The sequence below is a fragment of the Salvia splendens genome, chromosome 22, assembly GCF_004379255.2.
Source record: "Salvia splendens isolate huo1 chromosome 22, SspV2, whole genome shotgun sequence".
In the NCBI taxonomy this organism is placed as follows: Eukaryota; Viridiplantae; Streptophyta; class Magnoliopsida; order Lamiales; family Lamiaceae; genus Salvia; species Salvia splendens.
This window is the reverse complement of record NC_056053.1, coordinates 14,209,614-14,230,354: the sequence shown is the minus strand read 5'-3', so window position 1 is coordinate 14,230,354 and position 20,741 is coordinate 14,209,614. Positions and strand designations below refer to the sequence as shown.

The 20,741-nt window shown below is 41.3% G+C and overlaps 1 protein-coding gene and 1 pseudogene across 1 annotated transcript; both read right to left on the bottom strand.

Moving 5' to 3' along the window:
* Positions 1–1,026: 1,026 nt before the first annotated feature.
* On the bottom strand, positions 1,027–2,158 carry LOC121786763 (annotated as a pseudogene).
* A 13,988-nt stretch (positions 2,159–16,146) lies between these two features.
* Positions 16,147–19,166, bottom strand: LOC121786762 (G-type lectin S-receptor-like serine/threonine-protein kinase At4g27290). The gene is made up of 7 exons (XM_042185386.1): positions 17,900–19,166; positions 17,683–17,808; positions 17,457–17,602; positions 17,158–17,368; positions 16,812–17,049; positions 16,587–16,737; positions 16,147–16,519 (listed from the first exon to the last, which is right to left on the bottom strand). Exons 1-7 carry the CDS (start codon positions 19,164–19,166, stop codon positions 16,229–16,231), a joined length of 2,430 nt encoding a protein of 809 aa, XP_042041320.1. The 3' UTR covers positions 16,147–16,228.
* Between the last annotated feature and the right edge of the window lie 1,575 nt (positions 19,167–20,741).

The following is a 20,741-nucleotide window of genomic DNA, read 5'->3' as shown; positions in this document are numbered from 1 at the left end:
GTAAAAGTTAATTTTGGTCCTAAACATATAGCCGATATATGAATTTGATCCAAAACATTCACTTTTTGAAAAACGGGGCCCATAACAAATGAAATTCGTGTCGATCCGGTCCTTTTTTTACGGTTCCGTCAATTTCCGACGATCAACCGTTATTTAGTGTTTTGTTGACCGGATTAGCCATTTTTTATTACTGTAGGTAATTTTTAAATTTTTTAAAAATTTCTGAAATATTTGTATAATAGAAAACCCTTAAATAAAAACATGAATCAAAATCAATTTTTTTAATTCTCCCTCTCTTAGTCTCTTTCATTTCTTCTTCCCCACACCACCAAGAACCTAATTTTCTATCTGTGCAACTTGGTCTAAAACCCGTCGGACTAGTCGGATATGGAGAGGTCACATTGTTGCAGGAGTTCCGGCGACAGCGGCGGCCCATCGACGAGACGAAGCCGTCACCGTCAACCTTAGTTGCCGTTTCCTACGAAGCAATTGAATTTCGATTTTGAATTTAGACTTTTGAATTTTGAATCTTGAATGTAAGCCCCTGAATCTATGTTCCTGAATTCCGACAATGTTGAAATACATATTAAGGTTTTGAAACTGGATTTGAAACATCCACTTAGCATTATGGACTACAATATTGTCGAAGATGAAGCAGAAAAATAGAACAAAATACCGTCAAACTAGTCCAACATATTCATTATCAATATCAAATACGTCCTGAACATTTGCATTAATTAGATGACTAATAATCCAAATAATCTGAGATTAAGCTTAATCAGGTCAGAATTTTGCTAATTGACGGTTGACCGTAAAAAAATTAACGGAACCGTTAAAAATGGACCGGATCGACATGAATTTCATTTGTTATGGACTTGTTTTTCAAAAAGTGAATGTTTTGGACCAAATTCGTATATCGGTCATAACCATATCACAATCTAACAAATGAAAATCATAGTTTTAAACGATCATACAGGAAGAGATCTAAGCAAGCGCATTGAACATTAAGTTAAATGTACCACAAATTCATCGAGCTTCTACGAGGGAAACCGTGATTGCATTTGTTGAACTTGTGGCCGTCGTCGTGCTAACAGAAGTTTCACTCTTTAGTATCTCTCTTTCTATGAAGAAACCAGCGTGTTTGGCTTCAGGCAGAGCGCCGCCGTTGCTCAGCATCATTACCACTGACGACATTCTCGGCCTATCTTCGGGGTGCTGTTGAACACATAAGAGACCAACATGGATTGATCTCGTTACTTCTGATATATCGCATGATTTTTTTCGCACAAGGTTCAACCAACTCTATCGAGCTGTCATCTTTGTAAAGCATCCATGCCTGTTAACATCATCGTATTTAGAATTATCGATATCTTTATTCTATAAGATTGCATGCATTAGGAATGCTTACATGCCCGAGGAGATTGAGGCGGTGATCGCTATGCACATATCCTCTATTTCTCTTACCGCTCACGATTTCAAGCACTATAACTCCGAAGATAAACACATCAGATTTCACCGAGAACATGCCATCCACAACGTATTCCGGGGACATGTAGCCGCTGCATGAAATGTTCACTACAAAGATAAATTCAAAATAGTGCAAGCGAATGTAAAATGCATCACTAATGAAATAATCCTACATACTATGTTCCTACTACTCTGCTTGTGTTGCCTCCGGTTTCATTCTCCCCAAAAGTTCTAGCAAGGACAAAGTCTGATATCTTCGGGTTCATATCAGAATCTAGTAGTATATTGCTGGCCTTGAGGTCCCTGTGGATTACTCGAAGACGAGAATCTTGATGGAGATACATAAGGCCCCTAGCAATGCCGTTTATGATGTTGAACCATCTCGGCCAGTCAAGTAACAAGCTTCTTGTAGGATCTGCATATAAGGACTTATTATCTTTACGAGAAAGAATACTCACTTCAAATCTATATTGATCTAATGTACGTAGTAATTGGACAAAGCCTTACTGAATAATATTAAGTCAAGACTCTTGTTGGTCATGTATTCATAGACGAGCATCTTTTCTGTTCCTTGAACGCACCATCCTAGAAGCTTCACTAGATTTCGATGTTGAAGTGAGATTAGTGAGATTAGAAGTGAGTGTGGTGATTTGCAGTGTGGTGATGTGTGCCATATGAAGTAGGCACACATTTATCTACACAGATACTAGACTATGCTCATGCAGATTTATGGGGGCTTGCCACACCTCTGACTTTAGGTGGAGGAAAGTACTTCATATCCATCATTGATGACTATTCTAGGAAAGTGAGGGTCTTCATATTGAAAGAAAAATCGCAGGCTTTTGAGAAATTCAAGGAATGGAGCTTAGAAATGAAGCTCAAGACTGGTAAGACATTGAAGTGCTTGCGGACTGATAATGGTCTTGAGTTCCTATCCACTGAATTTGAGAAATTCAACAAGAATAATGGCATAAGTAGGCACAGAACGGTCCCAGCCAACCCACAACAGAATGGAGTGGCTGAGAGAATGAATATGAGCCTTTTAGAGAAGGTTAGGTGCATGCTACTATCATCTGGCCTACCTAAGAGTTTCTGGGGGGAAGCAGTGTCTACAGCTGCCATTTTGATCAACAACTCACCTTCATCTGCAATAGGCAATGAAATTCCAAATACTAGGTGGTATGGAAGAGACAACAGTTACAGGACACTGAGGATTTTTGGCTGCAGAGCCTATGCTCACTGCAAACAAGGCAAGCTCAATCCCAGGGCTTTAAAATGTGTAATGGTTGGCTATCAACATGGAGTGAAGGGGTATAGACTGTGGTGCACAGAAAGGGGAAATCAGAACATCATCGTCAGCAGGGATGTGATCTTTGATGAAGAAAATATGCCTTTTCTGAATGTTGATGTCTCTACAGATTCTGGACAAAGGAATGCAGTGGTTGACCCTTCTGAGCATGAAAATGGTACGGAAATTTCTGGTGAAGGTGGAGCTGCTGGCATGAGTCTCATTCTTGATGAAGCTAGAACCTCAGGTAGAGGTGGAGCTACTGAGTCAGGTAGTTCTGATTCTCAAACTAATGACTCAGAGACACCAACACAGAATGATAGTGGATACAAGCTGGCTAGAGATAGAACAAGAAGGGAGATCAAAAGGCCACCAGATTCAGTGACTATGAGATGAGTTTTTTTGCCTTATGTGTGGCTGAGGTCATTGAGCATGTTGAGCCTTTCAGCTATGCAGAGGCCATCAAGAGCAAAGAGAGTAATGAATGGCTTAAGGCTATGAAAGAAGAGATTGAGAGCTTGATGAAGAACTATACATGGATTTTGGTCAAACACCCCATGACTCAGAAAGTAATCAGTTGTAAATAGATATTTAAGAAGAAGATTGAAGTAGGAGAGATTGAGCATATCAGATTCAAAGAAAGGCTTTTGGCAAGAGGATTCACTCAAGAGGAAGGAGTGGATTTCAATGAGGTTTTCTCACCTGTTGTTAAGCACACTTCAATCAGGATCTTGCTGGCTTTAGTGGCTAGAAATGGTTGGGTCTTGCATCAGCTGGATGTTAAGACAGCCTTTCTCCATGGAGATTTGAAAGAGACCATTTACATGCATCAACCAGAGGGTTTTGAAGTTCCAGGAAGTGAGAATATGGTTTGTTTGCTGAAGAAAAGCTTGTACGAATTAAAGCAAAGTAGCAGACAATGATACCTCAAATTTGATGAACATATCACTACTATGGGCTTCGGGAAATCAGATTTTGATAGCTGTGTTTTCAGAAAAGGAGAGAATGGAGTTGCAGTTGTTTTTCTTCTTCTCTATGTGGATGATATACTAGTGGCAGCTGCAAGTGATGCTGAGGTGATGAGATAATCAATGATTTAGCTTCCTACCTTATAAACAGGCCCAAATCCACCTTCTCCAAGCTTGTTGTCCATGGAGAAATCATTAGTAGCTTTTAACTATGACAGACAAGTCAAATTGTGGTAGCTCTAGCTCCTTATTGTCACTTTCATCAGGGTGATCATCGTGACCTAATACTTCACGAACGACAAGGATGATACACAGAATACAAAGAAAGGCAATCCATTTTCTCACTAAATAATTCAATTCCTCGTTTGTTACCTATTTATGATGATTGATTGTTCATCCTCTTCCTCATCTGGAAATACAGCAACAAGCTCAGGTATACAAGAATCACCCCAACCATTAGACACAGCGTCACAATAACTACTTGTCGTTTCGTTTCTCTTGACTCGTTTGTGGGATCATTAGTACAAACAACACATCACATATATCCCGGTTCACACAACCACCCTGAATACATTATGAATGAGAGATGTTACCTGACTCGGAAGAAGCCAGCCTAATGTAGATATCGTGGCCGAGACCAGGAGACATGTCTCGTATGTTAACAAGGTCACCAAACCAAAGTAGGCGTCCATTTTCTCCTCTACTTATATCAAGGCTAGCATAAGCCATACAAGTACAATCTTTGGAACAAACTTGGTCGCATTCTCGAAGGCTCAAACTAGCGTTGAACCAAGAATGCTGAGTATCCGACAATTTAATCCTGAAATACTTCAAAAACACATCCCCGCTTTTGCAATTCTACGGCTTACTTCGTATGCATCCACTTCTTCATTCTTGCCTACTCCATTCCACCGGATCTTTCGGTACAAACCTTTTCAAGCAGGCACAAACAAGAACAACGTCAGCGTTACAGCTACCGTGCGCACCGCATGAATTATACATATCACAACCATCCACTTGCACGGTATGATACATCGCCCATTCGCATTTTTCATTATTCCAGACGAACCTCTGGGCTACGCCGCTCTCACTCAGAGCATGCGCAATGGCGGACTTCACCGCGGAATTCCCACGGATGTGCCGGAATTTCATGGCAGACGTCCGCCATTAGGCACGAATGGCACGGATACGGAATTGAGCTGAGGACGTCGCAGGTCTGCGGCCTTCCGCAGGGACGTCCGCCATTGCGTCGACTCCCGCGGAATTTCGCGCGGAATTCTGATTTATTTATTTAATTTTTTTTGTAATGTCTATATATACTGCTCGTTGAATTTTACTTCATTCACACCACTTGTTTTAACATGTTTCTCTCGTTGATGTAGTTTTTAATTATTGAAATGTATTTTTTAATTATTGAAATGTATTTTTATTTTTAATTTGGTGAAATGTACTTTTCTTTTTTTAATGGAATTTTTTCCCTATTCGCGTCGAAATTTTAATTCCGTAAATTATTTACTTCCGGAAATTGGTAAATTTGTGAATTTGTGAATTTTTTTATTGTGGGAATTCCGTAGGGAATTCCGCAGGGGAATTCCGCCACCGTGCAGTGGGAAGTCTTTATGATGTGGCAGAGCAGTGGGAAGTCCTTATGACGTGGCAGTGGGAATTCCGCGGGGAATTCCACCGGGACATCCGCACCACTGCGGAAGTCCTCAGCTGAAACCGCATTATGACAGAGCGGTTGAGGAGCTCGTAGTGATAGTACACCTCAGCCTTGGTCATCACCACCCCAAACTTGAAAAGGTTGTTCCTCTTCAAGTTCTGGCCGCCACTGAAGTCGAGGCCGTTCCAAGGCCCTGACTTATACTGCACGGAACCGTCGTTTTTAAGAATGTTCTGCGGGTAGCCGGTGGGATCACAGCGGAACGTGAAATCCCCCGAGGCCGGATCTCCTCAGTTCTTCGCTGACGTCATGTAGGCCTCTCTCCCGGTGGCGTAGTTCCAGCCGAGCTTCATCCCTGGCAGCAGAGTGTCTGTTGGGAAGTCGAAGCTCTGCCACACGATAAGATCAATTCCATACCTGACAACGAGGTTGCCAGAGTCGAGCAACTGCGCTACCGGGTTGTGCAGGACGGTGGATGTGTTAGTGGACCAGATGGTAGCATTGGCGGCGTCGAGGAGAAGCAGACGGCCAGGTGGTGTGAGTGTGAGAGTGGCGGAGGAGTCAGGGAGAGGGTTGTCTCTGTTGGGGTTCCATACTACCGTTTTCGGTGCTATTCGGTTGTACCATAAGGCGACGTACCACTTGCTTGAGTCGTCGGGGTTGAAGAAGCCGAGTTCGAACGTGCCTCGAGAGGAAATCAGGGTGTCGCCGGTTGTGTGTCTGAGCGTGTGAGAAGGGTTTAGTGTGTCCATTGCGTGAGTGATGAGGAGAACATTGGTAATGGTGATGATAGCAGAGGAGTAATACAACTCCATTTTTCCTGTTCCGGTGGTGGTCGTTGATGAGATTAGTTTCTTGTTTATTTCTGTTTCTCAGGGATAATGATTTGTTCCGGACGAAATTTATGACGTTCAACAACTACATTTATATATGGTTGGTTGTTATCCATGTGCTTTTGGTCCCAAAATTCAAAAAATGGAGTTTGAAAACAAGTATTTTGTTCCTAAATTGGTGCACATTGAGCATAACATAAAATGTTGTGTTTTTAACCACACTAGGGGATTCACCCCTGTTTACATCTAGTTGACTTCGGTGGCTGCCGGTGGGGATGGGATAAGGGTTGCGGTGTGTTAAGGACCTAAATCCTTAACGTCGATTTCCACACAAAATCAAGAAACGAGAACGTTGGGTCGTGACTTGGACGGCAAAAAGGGGCAGCTGAGCGCGAGATCAGCCTCGTCGGCAACCTTAGGAGATGTTTCTTGAAGCACAAATAATTGAGCCAATATCGATAATTTCATGTATTCATTGACTAAAATGATAACAACCTATCCCTATTTATAATGCTAGAATACTAGCTTATGGAACCAGAAACAAATATAAGGAAAGATATGCAAATCCCTAATATATCTAAACTAATTAATACGATAGAATACTCGTATCAACTCCCCCACGGTTAAAATCCACCTTGTCCTCAAGGTGGGAATCACGAACCAAAGACGAGAGTTGAAAGCAAAAGCTTGGCGAGGCGTCTCCTCCTGGATCAAATGTAAACGTGCACGGTCGTTGTTTCAATCTCCAATAACCTACTATTGAATAATCGATGTAAACATCCTCAATGAACATCCTCATGATCGTAACAACATGAAATGGCTTGTTATCAAGTTCCCCCATCATCTTCACACCCATAGGAGAGTATATGGACTTGTCTTTCAACCCATTAACCATATCTTCGCGAGCATCATGTAGCTCATCGTTGTACCGATTATGGAGCTTCTCTAGTGTTGAAGGAGACATGAGGGACCATGTATCTGTATTCACTCCCTTCACAGAAGTCTTTGCGAGACAACCATTGAAATCAAATGTTGCAATTGTACTTGAATCATGAAGACCATCATCGTCATCAATTTTATCCACCTCTATAGCTCGTACTTCTGCATCTACTAATTTCTTCTCATTGAGCCGCAAGTCAACTTGATTCAACACTTTTGAATCACCCTCAATTCCCAAGTATTTCTCTTCACAAGAAACAAGCTTCGTAGCAGAGTGGAGGCTCGGGGGACGCAGGCAAGAGGGCGGCCGTTGGAGCAGGGGCTGCTTCACAGTAGTGGGCAATTCGAGGAAGGCCTCAGCTTGATGGAGGTGAGTCGTAGGATGGCCGCAGGATGGCGATCGTTGCTGATCCATGTGCAGCGGCGCAGGCGGTGCAGCAGCAGGGGCCGGTGGCACTGCAGCGCGGCGGTGACTTGGCTGTGGTTGTTGGTCGAGCACGTGCTGCAGTGGTGGCTTCTGGTCGAGAACGAGCTGTGGATGTGTGGGGGCACGGGGGCTTGGGAATGTGGGGTGCCTCGATCCGGAATAGAAGTCCACATAGTGTTGTTGTTCGAACTCATCCATCCCCAGGTGGTCGAAATAATAATCGACCCTCGAAATCCAATTCGTCGCGCCTGATCCGTCGAAGTGAGGAGCCTTCATGGAAAGCTCTTTCGGTCTCTCCATCCTGTGGGTACCGTAATCTTGCCGAGGGAGGGGTGAGTCCCAAGACGTCGGGTGGCGGTACCCCCGAAAACTCGTGTCGACATCTCCTAGATATCGGTCCCGTGGCCTGTCCCAGCACGTGCGGTGCCGAGGCTTGGGGCGATCGTGGTAAGGCGCCCGATGAACGTTCTGTTGCGGAAAACGGTCGTCGCGCCAATGTAATGCGCGGGCAGCGCCTCGTCGATGATGGATATCCCCACCACGGTCGCGTCGTCCGTGGATGAAAGGCCGGGGGACATCGTCGTCTGCCGCCCAAGCGTCACCCGGGGAGTGATACCCCTCGTCATCAAGTTCATCCGAGAGATAGGGGTGATTAGGTTCGGGAACGCGTGGCGCTTCCAACTTCTCCAGCCTGAGTTCCATTCTGTCAAATCGCGCCAAGATCTTCTCCAACCCGGTGGAGGAAATCGCGGCTGTTCGCGGCTGGAAATCGCGCCGCGGATATCGCTGCTGATCGTCGCCGCGTGAAGCCCTTGTGGACGCGCGGCGCGAAGAGACTCCGATCAGGACTTGCGCGTTGCCTCCAGTGAGGAGCTCCGTCGGTGGTATACGTTCATCCCATCCAGCCATGGTGAGTACGCAATGAAAGCACCAGTTGTTAAGGACCTAAATCTTTAACGTCGATTTCCACACAAAATCAAGAAATGAGATGTCGTCGTTGTCGAGCGCCCAACGTTGGGTCGTGACTTGAACGGCAAAAAGGGGCAGCTGAGCACGAGATCAGCCTCGTCGGCAACCTTAGGAGATGTTTCTTGAAGCACAAATAATTGAGCCAATATCGATAATTTCATGTAATCATTGACTAAAATGATAACAACCTATCCCTATTTATAATATTAGAATACTAGCTTATGGAACAAGAAACAAATATAAAAAAAGATATGCAAATCCCTAATATATCTAAACTAATTAATACGATAGAATACTCGTATCACGGTGAAGGATGTGAAGTTTGACGTTGTGATTCTTGTGAAGAGAGAAGTAACTAAAGGAAAAAAAGCGAAGAAAGATAAATATATTGAAGGTTTGAGTTGGATGGGTCATGGGGAGAATTGAAATGCTTGGTTAAATGCAGCTATTGTCAGGATTTAACACTCCCCTCCGTCTCATGAGATTTTATGAGATATTGTTTTGTGTGAGAGGTGGAAAGAGAAAATATTATGTGTATATTAATATGAGAGAAAGCTTTTTTTAAAAAAAGAAAATGTAACATCTTTTGTGGAATAAGCTAAAAAGAAAGTGTGACATCTATTATGGGATGGAGGCAGCAGTACTACCCTATTGTATTTAAATTTTGTGGAAATGAAAATTTATCTATTTCTTTAACTTTTTTTTACTACCATTTGTGTTGGACTAATTACTCCATTCGTCACATAAATAGGAACACAAATTAATACTCCCTTCGTCACATTAAATATTAAATATTTGGATTTTGGCACAAGATTTTATGTAGTGTTGTTTTGTGAGTTAATGAAGAGAGAGTAAAGTATGAGAGAAGAAAAAATAAAGAGCGTTATTTCCATTTTTAGGATAGTTTCACTTTTAATGAAACAATCCAAAAAAACGTTTCATTTCTAATGGGACAGAGAGAATATATAATTAATAAAGTAGTAATATAGAGGAGGAGAACGATAGTTTAAATAGTAGTATTAGTGGATAGTCAAACACATACTCTCTCCGTCCCCAAAGAATATGCACTTTGGGTTCGACACGAGTTTCAATGCAAAATTGGTAAAGTAATAGAGAGATAGAGAGAAAAAGTAAATAAAGTATTGTTAGTGAAGAATGGGTCCCACCCAATTAAAAAGAAGAATTTTCAAAATTAGAAAGTGCATATTCTTGTTAGACGGACTAAAAAGGAAAGAGTGCATATTCTTATGGGACGGATAGAGTATTATTATTATTATTACTCCCTTCGTATTAAAAAAAATAGAAACATTTGAAATGACACGGGTTTTAATGCACAATTGGTAAAGTAAGTGAGAAAAATTGGTAAAGTAAGAGAAGGGAAAAGAAAAATGAGTAAAGTAAAAGAGATGAAGAGAAAAAGTAGTGAAAGTAGAGTTAATTGATTGTGGGGTCCATGTCCTAAAATAGAAAGATTCTAAAGTTTCTATTTTTAAGGAACGTCCCAAAATGAAAATAGTTGTTATTTTTAAAAAAACGGAGGGAGTATTGTTTATGGGCCATAGTGATATAAGTTGTAGTAAATTGATTTATATGAGTAATGAGCTCGGGAGAACTTTCCACAAATGAAATGAGCTATTTCTATGGGACGTGCAGAATAAGAAAGTGTCTCTATATTTTTATGAGACTGGGGAAGTATTATTTTAACTGTTTTTATTAATTTCATCAATTATTTTTTAAATCTTGATAAATATAGGTTGTCATTTTATGGTAGATTGATACTCCATATTTGAATTATTTTTGTTGGATAGTGTTGTTGAATCGTTATAGAATTGGTAATTGTAATACAATTATGACTTTTTCTAAAGTAAAAATATTGAGAGTTGGATGATCGAGCTTAGTCAAAATCAAATATTAAATTTGGTTAATTTTTTGAAAATCTTCTAGTTCAAGGGCTGATGTATGCAATTCTACATCTGAAAATTTGATGTTTACATCCTCTAGACATAATATATTTTGTTAATATCAAATTTAGTGTAAATTTCAGGGATGCTTGTGCCCGTGTGTATGGCTGAGAAAGATATATCCTTATTAACACAAAGTATATGATTTGTTTTGTTGGAGTATAATCTCACAATCACCGATGGATGCAGCAAGCTAAAATCAATGTCATTCTCAACAGCTGCAGATTTGTTAGAGGTTGAGCTCGTTCAAGATATTATTGAGCTCGGCGTTTTATTGAGCTCGGCGTTTTATTGAGCTCGGCGTTTTATTGAGCTCGGCGTTTTATTGAGCTCGGCATTTCATTGAGCTCGGTATTTTACTGAGCTCGGCATCATGCAGCACTTCGGCATCATGCAGCACTTCGGCATCATGCAGCACTTCGGCATCATGCAGCACTTCGGCATCATGCAGCACTTCGGCATGTTGATGCAAACCAAGAAACGGGAAGTAGCCGTTGGAACAGTTATAACTGATTTGATAACTAACATCTCAAGAGAGCCGTTGGAGGATGAAGGGACTGATATAAAGCAGACGAAGGCTGCATCTGAAATAGTTAATCAGCTACTTCGATATTCAAGAAAAGAGTCTCCAAACTATCACTTGATTAGTTCTTGGTTTAGAATTAGATTAGAGGTGTTGAGTTCTTGGAGAGAGTTCTTGAGTGATTGTAAATCTCTGCATATTTCTCAATATACTGAATCATATTGCCTTTGGCCGTGGACGTAGATCTTACGATCGAACCACGTAAAACTCTAGTGTTCTTTCTTTTTTCGCATGGTTGTCATCATCGATCTTTTGCATACTTTCATAACAAGTGGCGCCGTCTGTGGGAAACGCAATCGGAGTTGATATCGATGGCGACGACGAGGTTCGAAGCGGAGAAATTCTCGGGGAAGAATGACTTTGGTCTGTGGCAGATCAAGATGAAGGCTCTGTTGATCCAGCAAGGGCTCGATGAAGCAATCGAGCCAATTGATCCGAAGGGGAAAGAAAAAGAAGATCTCGATGAGAAGAGCGTGAGGAAGAAGGCTGAGATTGCCAAGAAAGCCCATAGCGCCATTATTCTCAATCTCACGGACAAGGTGTTGCGCGAGGTTGCGAAGGAAACCACAGCGCATGGGGTATGGACGAAGCTCGAAGCGCTGTACATGACCAAGTCGCTTGCTAATCGCCTATACATGAAGCAGCGCCTCTTTTCATACAAGATTCTTGAAGACCGACCCTTCGCAGAGCAGATTGATGATTTCAGCAAGAATCTGGATGATTTGGAGAACGTAGATGGCCCCATGAAGAATGAAGACAAGGCCATCTTGCTCTTGAATGCTCTTCCCAAAACATTCCAGCATCTTAAAGATGCAATGCTGTTTGGCCGGAATGCAGAATCTGGCATCACATATGAAGAAGTTCAGTGTGCTCTTCGATCAAAGGAGCTGGAAAAGAACTCTTCGACGACAAACGAAGGAAGTGGCAGTCAAGCCTTGAATGTAAAGGCTTTCAAAGGCAAGAAAAAGAAATTCAATCAGAATCAAAAGCCTAAGTATCAGAAGCAAAATGAGGAGAAGCGAAGCTGTCATTACTGCAAGAAACCTGGGCATCTCAAAAGGGATTGCTACTCGTGGAAAAGGAAGCAAAACGAAGAGAAGGCTACCCAAAATCAGGCTGATCTTGCAGAAGACACAGACCCACCCCAGATCATGAATGTGGTGAATGGTGGGATAGAGAGTTCTTGGATAATGGACTCCGGGTGCAGCTTTCATATTTGTTCCAACAAAGCTTGGTTTGAAAACCTTTCTGAGGCAACCGGGTCAGTAATGTTGGGGAATGATCAGATGTGCTACATCAAAGGCATTGGAGATATCAGATTAAGAGCTCATGATGGATCAACAAAACTGCTTACTCAAGTCAGGTACATTCCTGAGATTAAAAGGAATTTGATTTCACTTGGCATGCTTGAATCTAGAGGTTTCAGGTTTTCTTCTGAAAAAGGCTATATGAATGTCTCACTTAATGGAAAAATCTTGCTGATTGCTGAGAGAAGAAATAGTTTATACTATCTAGTAGCAGAAACTGTTGTTGCTTCAGTGAATCTTGCAGAGGACTCTGATATGAGTCTGTGGCACAAGAGGCTCGGCCATCTGGGAGAAAGTGGGATGAGAGAACTGATCCAGAAAGGGGTTATTCCGGCTGGAAGTGATCAGAGGTTCAAGGAATGTGAACACTGTGCTCTGGGAAAGAGCAAGAAGCTACCATACAAGGCTGGTAAACACACCTCCAAATTACCTCTTGACTATGCGCATTGTGATTTATGGGGTCCAGCTCAGCCTGCTTCTATGGGAGGAGGCAGGTATTTCATGTCGATAATAGATGATTATAGCAGAAAAGTCTGGATATACATCCTAAAGCAGAAGTCACAAGCATTTGAAAAATTCAGAGAATGGTGCACAGAGATGAAGCTGAAGAAATCCACCACTCTCAAGTGCTTGAGGACTGATAACGGGCTGGAGTTCTTATCTGAAGATTTTGAGTCTTTCTGCAAATCAAATGGGATACAAAGGCATAGGACAGTCCCGGCCAATCCGCAACAAAACGGAGTTGCTGAAAGAATGAACCGAACACTCCTCGATAGAGTCAGATGCATGCTTTTGTCATCAGGCTTGCCAAAGATGTTCTGGGGGGAGGCAGTGTGTACTGCTGCAGTGCTAATTAACAATTCTCCATCATCAGCTATAGGAAATGAAATCCCAGATGTCAGATGGTATGGTGGAGATAGAGAGTACAATCAGTTCAAGGTGTTCGGTTGTAGAGCATATGCCCACTGCAAGCAGGGAAAGCTTGATGCAAGGGCTCAGAAATGTGTGATGGTTGGTTACCAACATGGAGTAAAAGGGTACAGGTTGTGGTGCACTGAAGAGGGGAACAAGAAGATAATTGTGAGCCGAGATGTGGTCTTCCATGAGCATCATATGCCATTCTTGAAGACTGAGGATCAGATGGGTGAAAGAATATCTATTGATCAAGAAGTTCAGCATGGCCAGCCACCACCTAGTGATCCAGATGATCAGAATGGAGGTGGAGCTTCAAGCTCCCATAAAGCTTCAAGTCCACAGCAACCCCAGCAACAAGATCAGATTGATGATGATCAGAGATCACATATTATAGCCAGGGACAGAAACAGAAGAGAGATCAGAAAGCCAGCCAGGTTCAGTGATTATGAGATGAGTTTTTTTGCTCTCTGTGTTGCTGAGGTATTGGAGTGCTTAGAGCCATCCACCTATGCTGAAGCTATGTCGAGTAAGGAAAAGGAGAAATGGCTTGCAGCTATGAGAGAAGAGATCCAGTCACTACTCAAAAACCATACTTGGATTTTGGTGAAGAATCCAGGGACCCAAAAGCTTATTAGCTGCAAATGGATCTTCAAGATGAAGATTGAAGTTGGTGAAGTTGAGAGTATCAGATTTAAGGCACGGCTTGTTGCTAGAGGATTCACTCAAGAAGAGGGGATTGATTATAATGATGTGTTCTCTCCGGTTGTAAAACACAGTTCCATCAGGATATTGCTTGCTCTTGTTGCAAAGTATGATTGGGAGTTACACCAACTCGATGTCAAGACAGCCTTCTTGCATGGTGAACTTGAAGAAACAATATATATGCATCAACCCGAGGGGTTCATGGAGGCTGGGAATGAAGACAAAGTGTGTTTGCTCAAGAGAAGTTTGTATGGATTGAAGCAAAGTAGTAGGCAGTGGTATCTCAAGTTTGATGAGCATATGATGAGTATTGGTTTCAGAAAATCGCAGTATGATAGCTGTGTTTACATCAGAGAAAGGAATGGTGTACCAATTGCTTTTCTACTTTTGTATGTTGATGATATGCTTGTGGCAGGAGCAGATCTGGGAGTGATTGAGAGAATCAAGGCTGAACTGGAATCCAAGTTTGAAATGAAGGATCTTGGAAATGCAAGGAGAATCCTTGGCATGGATATACTGAGGGATAGGCCAAAGAGAGAGCTCAGGTTGTTGCAGAGGAATTACATCCAGAGAGTTTTGAAGAAATTTCAGGCTGATGACTTCAAACCTGTCTCTACACCATTGGCTGCTCACTTTAAGTTGAGCATGGATCAGAAACCAAAGAATGACTCAGAGAGGAGAGAGCTGAGCAAGATACCTTATGCAAACATCATAGGAAGCATTATGTACACAATGCTATGCACAAGACCAGATTTGGCTCAGGCTATAAGTGTTACTAGCCGATTTATGTCAGACCATGGGAGAGAGCATTGGATAGCATTGAAGTGGTTGCTCAGATACTTGAAGGGTGCTTCAGATTATGGTCTGTTGTACAAAGCAGATTGTAAGGATCAAGGTGGAGCACTGGTGGGGTTTTGCGATTCTGATTATGCATCAAATAGAGATAATAGGAGATCTCAAACTGGATATGTGTTCACCCTAAATGGCACTGCTATAAGCTGGAAATCTGGATTACAACATGTGGTTGCTTTATCTACTACGGAAGCTGAGTACATGGCAATGACAGAGGCTGTGAAAGAAGCAATATGGCTGAAGGGAATCCTAGAAGATTTTGGGGAGAAGCAAGATACAGTGGAGATAAACTGTGACAGCAGCAGCGCCTTATGCCTTGCCAAACACCAAGTGTTTCACGAAAGAAGTAAGCACATAGATGTGCGGATGCACTTCATAAGGGATGAAATACAGAGAGGTGAAGTCAAGATGGTGAAAATATCTACTGAGCATAATGCGGCTGATATGTTGACAAAGCCGTTGCCAGCCATGAAGTTTAAATACTGCTTGGGGCTGGTGGGACTTGTGGAGTGATGAGTTTGAGGTTTTGTCAGAGGATTATGATTCATTGTTGATTCTGAGATTAAGGTGGAGTTTGTTGGAGTATAATCTCACAATCACCGATGGATGCAGCAAGCTAAAATCAATGTCATTCTCAACAGCTGCAGATTTGTTAGAGGTTGAGCTCGTTCAAGATATTATTGAGCTCGGCGTTTTATTGAGCTCGGCGTTTTATTGAGCTCGGCGTTTTATTGAGCTCGGCGTTTTATTGAGCTCGGCATTTCATTGAGCTCGGTATTTTACTGAGCTCGGCATCATGCAGCACTTCGGCATCATGCAGCACTTCGGCATCATGCAGCACTTCGGCATCATGCAGCACTTCGGCATCATGCAGCACTTCGGCATGTTGATGCAAACCAAGAAACGGGAAGTAGCCGTTGGAACAGTTATAACTGATTTGATAACTAACATCTCAAGAGAGCCGTTGGAGGATGAAGGGACTGATATAAAGCAGACGAAGGCTGCATCTGAAATAGTTAATCAGCTACTTCGATATTCAAGAAAAGAGTCTCCAAACTATCACTTGATTAGTTCTTGGTTTAGAATTAGATTAGAGGTGTTGAGTTCTTGGAGAGAGTTCTTGAGTGATTGTAAATCTCTGCATATTTCTCAATATACTGAATCATATTGCCTTTGGCCGTGGACGTAGATCTTACGATCGAACCACGTAAAACTCTAGTGTTCTTTCTTTTTTCGCTCTTTTGCATACTTTCATAACATGTTTGTTGATTGAAACAAATTGTGTTGTTGTGGATGATGGCAAGGAAAATAGATATATGTTGATACATGAAAATTGGAATAGTTATAAATGTTATCATCGAGCCTGTAGCACACTAGTTGTGCTTCTGTTAGTACAACTTGCTGTGCTCCAATTAGCCTCTGGCATCTCTCTTTGTATGAAAAAACCAGGATGTTTAGGTTGTGGTAGAAGCACGGCATGGTTGCTCAGCATCTGTACCACCGACGACATGGTTGGCCTATCATCCGGGTGTTGCTGGACACATAAAAGAGCCACATGGATTGATCTCAATACATCATTGCATGAATTTGTGAGGCATGGCTCAATCAATTCCAGTGACCTCTCTTCTCTGTTTAGCATCCACGCCTGTCGCAATTCAATAACTCAACAACCCGCATATCACCCATTTCATGATTCAAGACGCAATACTTACATATCCTAGGAAGTTGAGCTCCTCCTCCAAGTAACAAAATCTCCTATTCCTCTTGCCGCTCACTATCTCAAGCACTATTACTCCAAAGCTAAACACATCCGACTTCACTGAAAAGAGGCCGTCTCCAGCGTATTCTGGTGACATGTACCCACTACATTGCAACAAAGTTAACATGGTGGTAAAAAGGAAATGAATGCACCTCATAGTATGATAAGTAATTCGTACTATGTTCCCACTACTCGGTCTGTGCTGGCTCCAGTTTCGTTTCCTCCAAAAGTTCTTGCAAGACCGAAGTCTGATATCTTCGGATTCATATCTGAATCTAGTAATATATTACTGGTTTTGAGGTCTCTATGGATGACACGGAGGCGGGAATCTTGATGAAGATACATTAGGCCCCGAGCAATGCCATTGATAATGTTGAAGCGCCTTGGCCAGTCCAGTAATATACTTTTCGTAGGATCTGCATCCCAGATAACTCAGATTCGAGAAATCAGTCCATACATTGTCCAACTACTTTTCGTTGTTGAATGTTTCTCTATTAAGAAGATTCGCTGAAGAGGAAACTTACCGAAGAGTATTAAGTCGAGACTTTTGTTTGTCAAGTATTCATAGACCAGCATCATTTCTTCGGAATGAATGCAGTATCCTAGTAGCTTCACTAGATTTCGATGCTGAAGTTTTGCAATACAGATTACTTCGTTCTTGAACTCTTCCACTCCTTGATGTGAAGTTCTTGACAGTCGTTTGACAGCAATTGCCCCTCCATCTTCTAGCAGACCCTAGTGAATAATCATATGTGAACATTCTTACCTTTCTTATTCACAACTTTAGTTATGATAAGGAAAAATGAATTTTGACTTCAATTACCTTATACACAGGCCCGAATCCTCCCTCTCCAAGCTTATTTTCGACAGAAAAATTATCAGTAGCTTTGATTATAGAGGATAAGTCCAACATTGGTAGATCCATGTCCTCGCGACTTTGATGGCAATGATAGTTTCTTCGCAGCCCGCCTGTAGCATAATCTGTTAAAAGGATGCAGATACATATACGAAACCACATTACTAATACAACAAATAACTCATCCTCTTACTTCTCTCTTGCAGTTGATGATCACTTTTCAGAGAATACAACAACTTGAGGCTCAGGCCAAGCAGCACAGTTGCAATTACCACGGACAATGTCACGATTAGTATCTCTCGTTTCCTACTTCCCACCTCTGTAGAGTTAGTCATTCATATAAAGAATTAATGCACAATATTCATGCCTACATTATGTGAAAAATCCAAGGATTGTGATTGAATTCATACCTATTTCAGATTTAGCCATTCTGATGTAGATATCTTGTCCAGGCGATATCTCTCTCATGTTGACAAGTTCTCCAAACCATAGTAGACATCCATTTTCGCCGTTGCTTATATTCAAACTCGCATATGCTGTGCACGAGCAGTTTTTCGAGCATGTTACCCTGCATTCTTCAAGACTCATACTTGCATTAGACCAGGAATGCTGTGTGTCTGGTAATTTGACACCAGAGTACTTGAGAAACCCGTCACCTTCTTGGCAGTTCAACGGGGTTCTACGAACACATCCATTTGAAAAATCATCAGCATCCCAACGACTAGGATAATATGGCTCAAATTTATTCAAGCAGGTACAATAAGGCGAAGTTTTAGGATTACACACACCATATGCACCACACACACCATAAATGTCACAGTTATCAGTAGGAATGGTATGATAAAGTAACCAGTTTTGTGTCTGGTAAGACCAGAGCCACCTCTGCCCTTCACCGCTTTCGCTGAGCTTAAACCTCATGTATACGGAGTCGTTGAGGAGGGTGTAGTGATAGTACACTTGATCCTTGTTTATAACCAATCCAAACGTGAAAATGATGTTCTTCACCAAGTTGTGACTTCCGCTGAAGCGAAGACCATTCCACGGCCCTGATTTACACCGGACTATAGCACCATCTTTGATCACACTCTGTGGATAGCCACTAGGATCTATCTGATACGTAAAAACACCTGTTTCCGGATCATCATTGCTCTTAGCTGACGAAAGGTAGACTTGATGGCCGGACACAAAGTTCTTACCAATCTTCATGCCTGGTAAGAAAGTGTCGGTTGGATAGTCGAAACTCTGCCATAATATATTGGTCTCATCGTTTGCATCCACCACAACGAGATTCCCTGAGTCAAGTAAACGCGCGACTGGAGCGTGCACAGTGCTTGATATATTAGCAGACCAAATAGTAGCATTGGTAGCATTGTTGAGGAGAAGCAGACGGCCGGGCTGAATGACTAGGAGGACACCTGATCGATCGGTGAGAGGATCGTCTCTGTTGGCGACCCACACCACTGTCTTGTCTTGAATGTTGTTGTACCATATGCCCACGTACCGATTCTTGGAGCTCCCGGGGCTAAAAAAACCCAATGCAAAGGCTCCAGTTGATGAGATGAGAGTGTCATTATGGTTATCTCTTAGCACTTGGGAAGTGAAAATGGTGTCATTTGTGTGAGCTGAGATAAAGGAGGTTGTCAATAGAAACAAGCAGAGCCCAAAGCTAGTAGTCATTTGGCTCACAACTAACAAAGGAGAAGGCCACTTTTCTGATTTAATTTGAAATTTATATGTACAAAAGATTTTTTATTGGGGGATGAGTGTATTTGATTTGAGGCCATGAATAATGAGTGCATGTGGTTGTTCGTAGCGTAAATGGTCGTCCATTGCTGCTAGCACTTGCTACACGATTTCAACATAAAGCGAAGACCTTGACTTTCCGATGATTATTAGTAATATAGTATTTATGATTTATAATGACCACCCAAAGGCATTTGACTTCATTTAAAAAAAAATACTCCATCGTCCCGCAATAGGAGTGCTATTTAGTTATGGAATGTAAAAAAAATAGGTGTAATAAGTTAGTGGAATTTAGGTCCCATTTATATACTATTATTGTTATAATAAAATGTTAGTGGAATAAGTTGATGGAATATGAAAACTACTTACCATTTATGGTAAAAGTAAAATAAGATTCTTATTATGGAAGACCAAATGACAAAATAGAATTTCTTATTGTGAGAAGGAGGGAGTACCGAGTTTCACATTAACCCAAGAGAAATCATAGACTTGTTTGATAACCAACTTCTAAGTCAGTTGACTTCATTTACAAAAAACAAATTCCCAGTTTAACTTCTTAAAACAGCTTAAAATGGTCGCGTGCAGAAGATTTACTTGTTGAGTAATAAATAAACTTAAGATCTTGAATTACTTCTTAAAATATGGCAATTAGAATTGACACGGATTTTAATGTGTAATTGGTAAAATATGAGAGAAGGAGAAAAAGTATATAGTTGAAATTGTGTAGTGGATGGTGAGACCTATAAATGATAAAAGTAAAAGAGAATGAGAAAAATGTTGCCATAAATAGATATGGATTATTTAATTGTGATGAACAGAAAAAAGATATGGCCTATTTCTATGGGACGGAGGAGTATATAAATATTAAATACATGTAAAGTCTTTAAGGTGGATTGAATTTTGGTGAATTACTACTCCCTTCTTACTAAAAAAAATAAACAAAATTTTACCATTTCGGGTTATCCGCCAAAATTAGATCAAGTCAAAATATAGAAAGTTTTCAACAAATAATAATCATACACATCATTTATAATATGGACTTCACAATCCACTAACCAGTGTTACTTATAAGTTTGTCTATTGTTTCTCTTACTTTACTAAGTTGTATATTAAAACCAGTGTTACTTATAAGTTTGTCTATTGTTTCTCTTACTTTACTAAGTTGTATATTAAAACCAGTGTTACTTATAAGTTTGTCCATTGTCTGAGGAAAGTAAAACACAAAGTGCTAAAATAAACCAATATAGAAAGTAACAGTAAAAGATTACAAACAGTATAACATATGGTAAAAAAAATTGAGATAATTCATGTACGGACAATTTACTCAGTACATTTTAATAGGAGCTCCGTCCGTAAATAGGAGTCCCATTTTTTCATTTTAGTCCGTCAGCGAATAGGACTCCCGGTTAATTTTTACCATAAATGGTAAGAGCATCCACATTCGTGCTCTTGCCAACGAGCACGGAAGAGCACAACACCCACATCCGTGCTCTTCCGCAAGGACAAGCT

What these genes read in the sequence shown, in the direction of transcription:
- LOC121786762 (XM_042185386.1), bottom strand. Translation starts at nt 19,166, where the DNA reads ATGACTACTAGCTTTGGGCTCTGCTTGTTTCTATTGACAACCTCCTTT. An exon ending in AATGGCTAAATCTGAAATAG is followed by an intron (nt 17,809 to 17,899) that starts GTATGAATTCAA and finishes CTAACTCTACAG; the next exon opens with AGGTGGGAAGTAGGAAACGA. An exon ending in GATTCGGGCCTGTGTATAAG is followed by an intron (nt 17,369 to 17,456) that starts GTAATTGAAGTC and finishes ATTATTCACTAG; the next exon opens with GGTCTGCTAGAAGATGGAGG.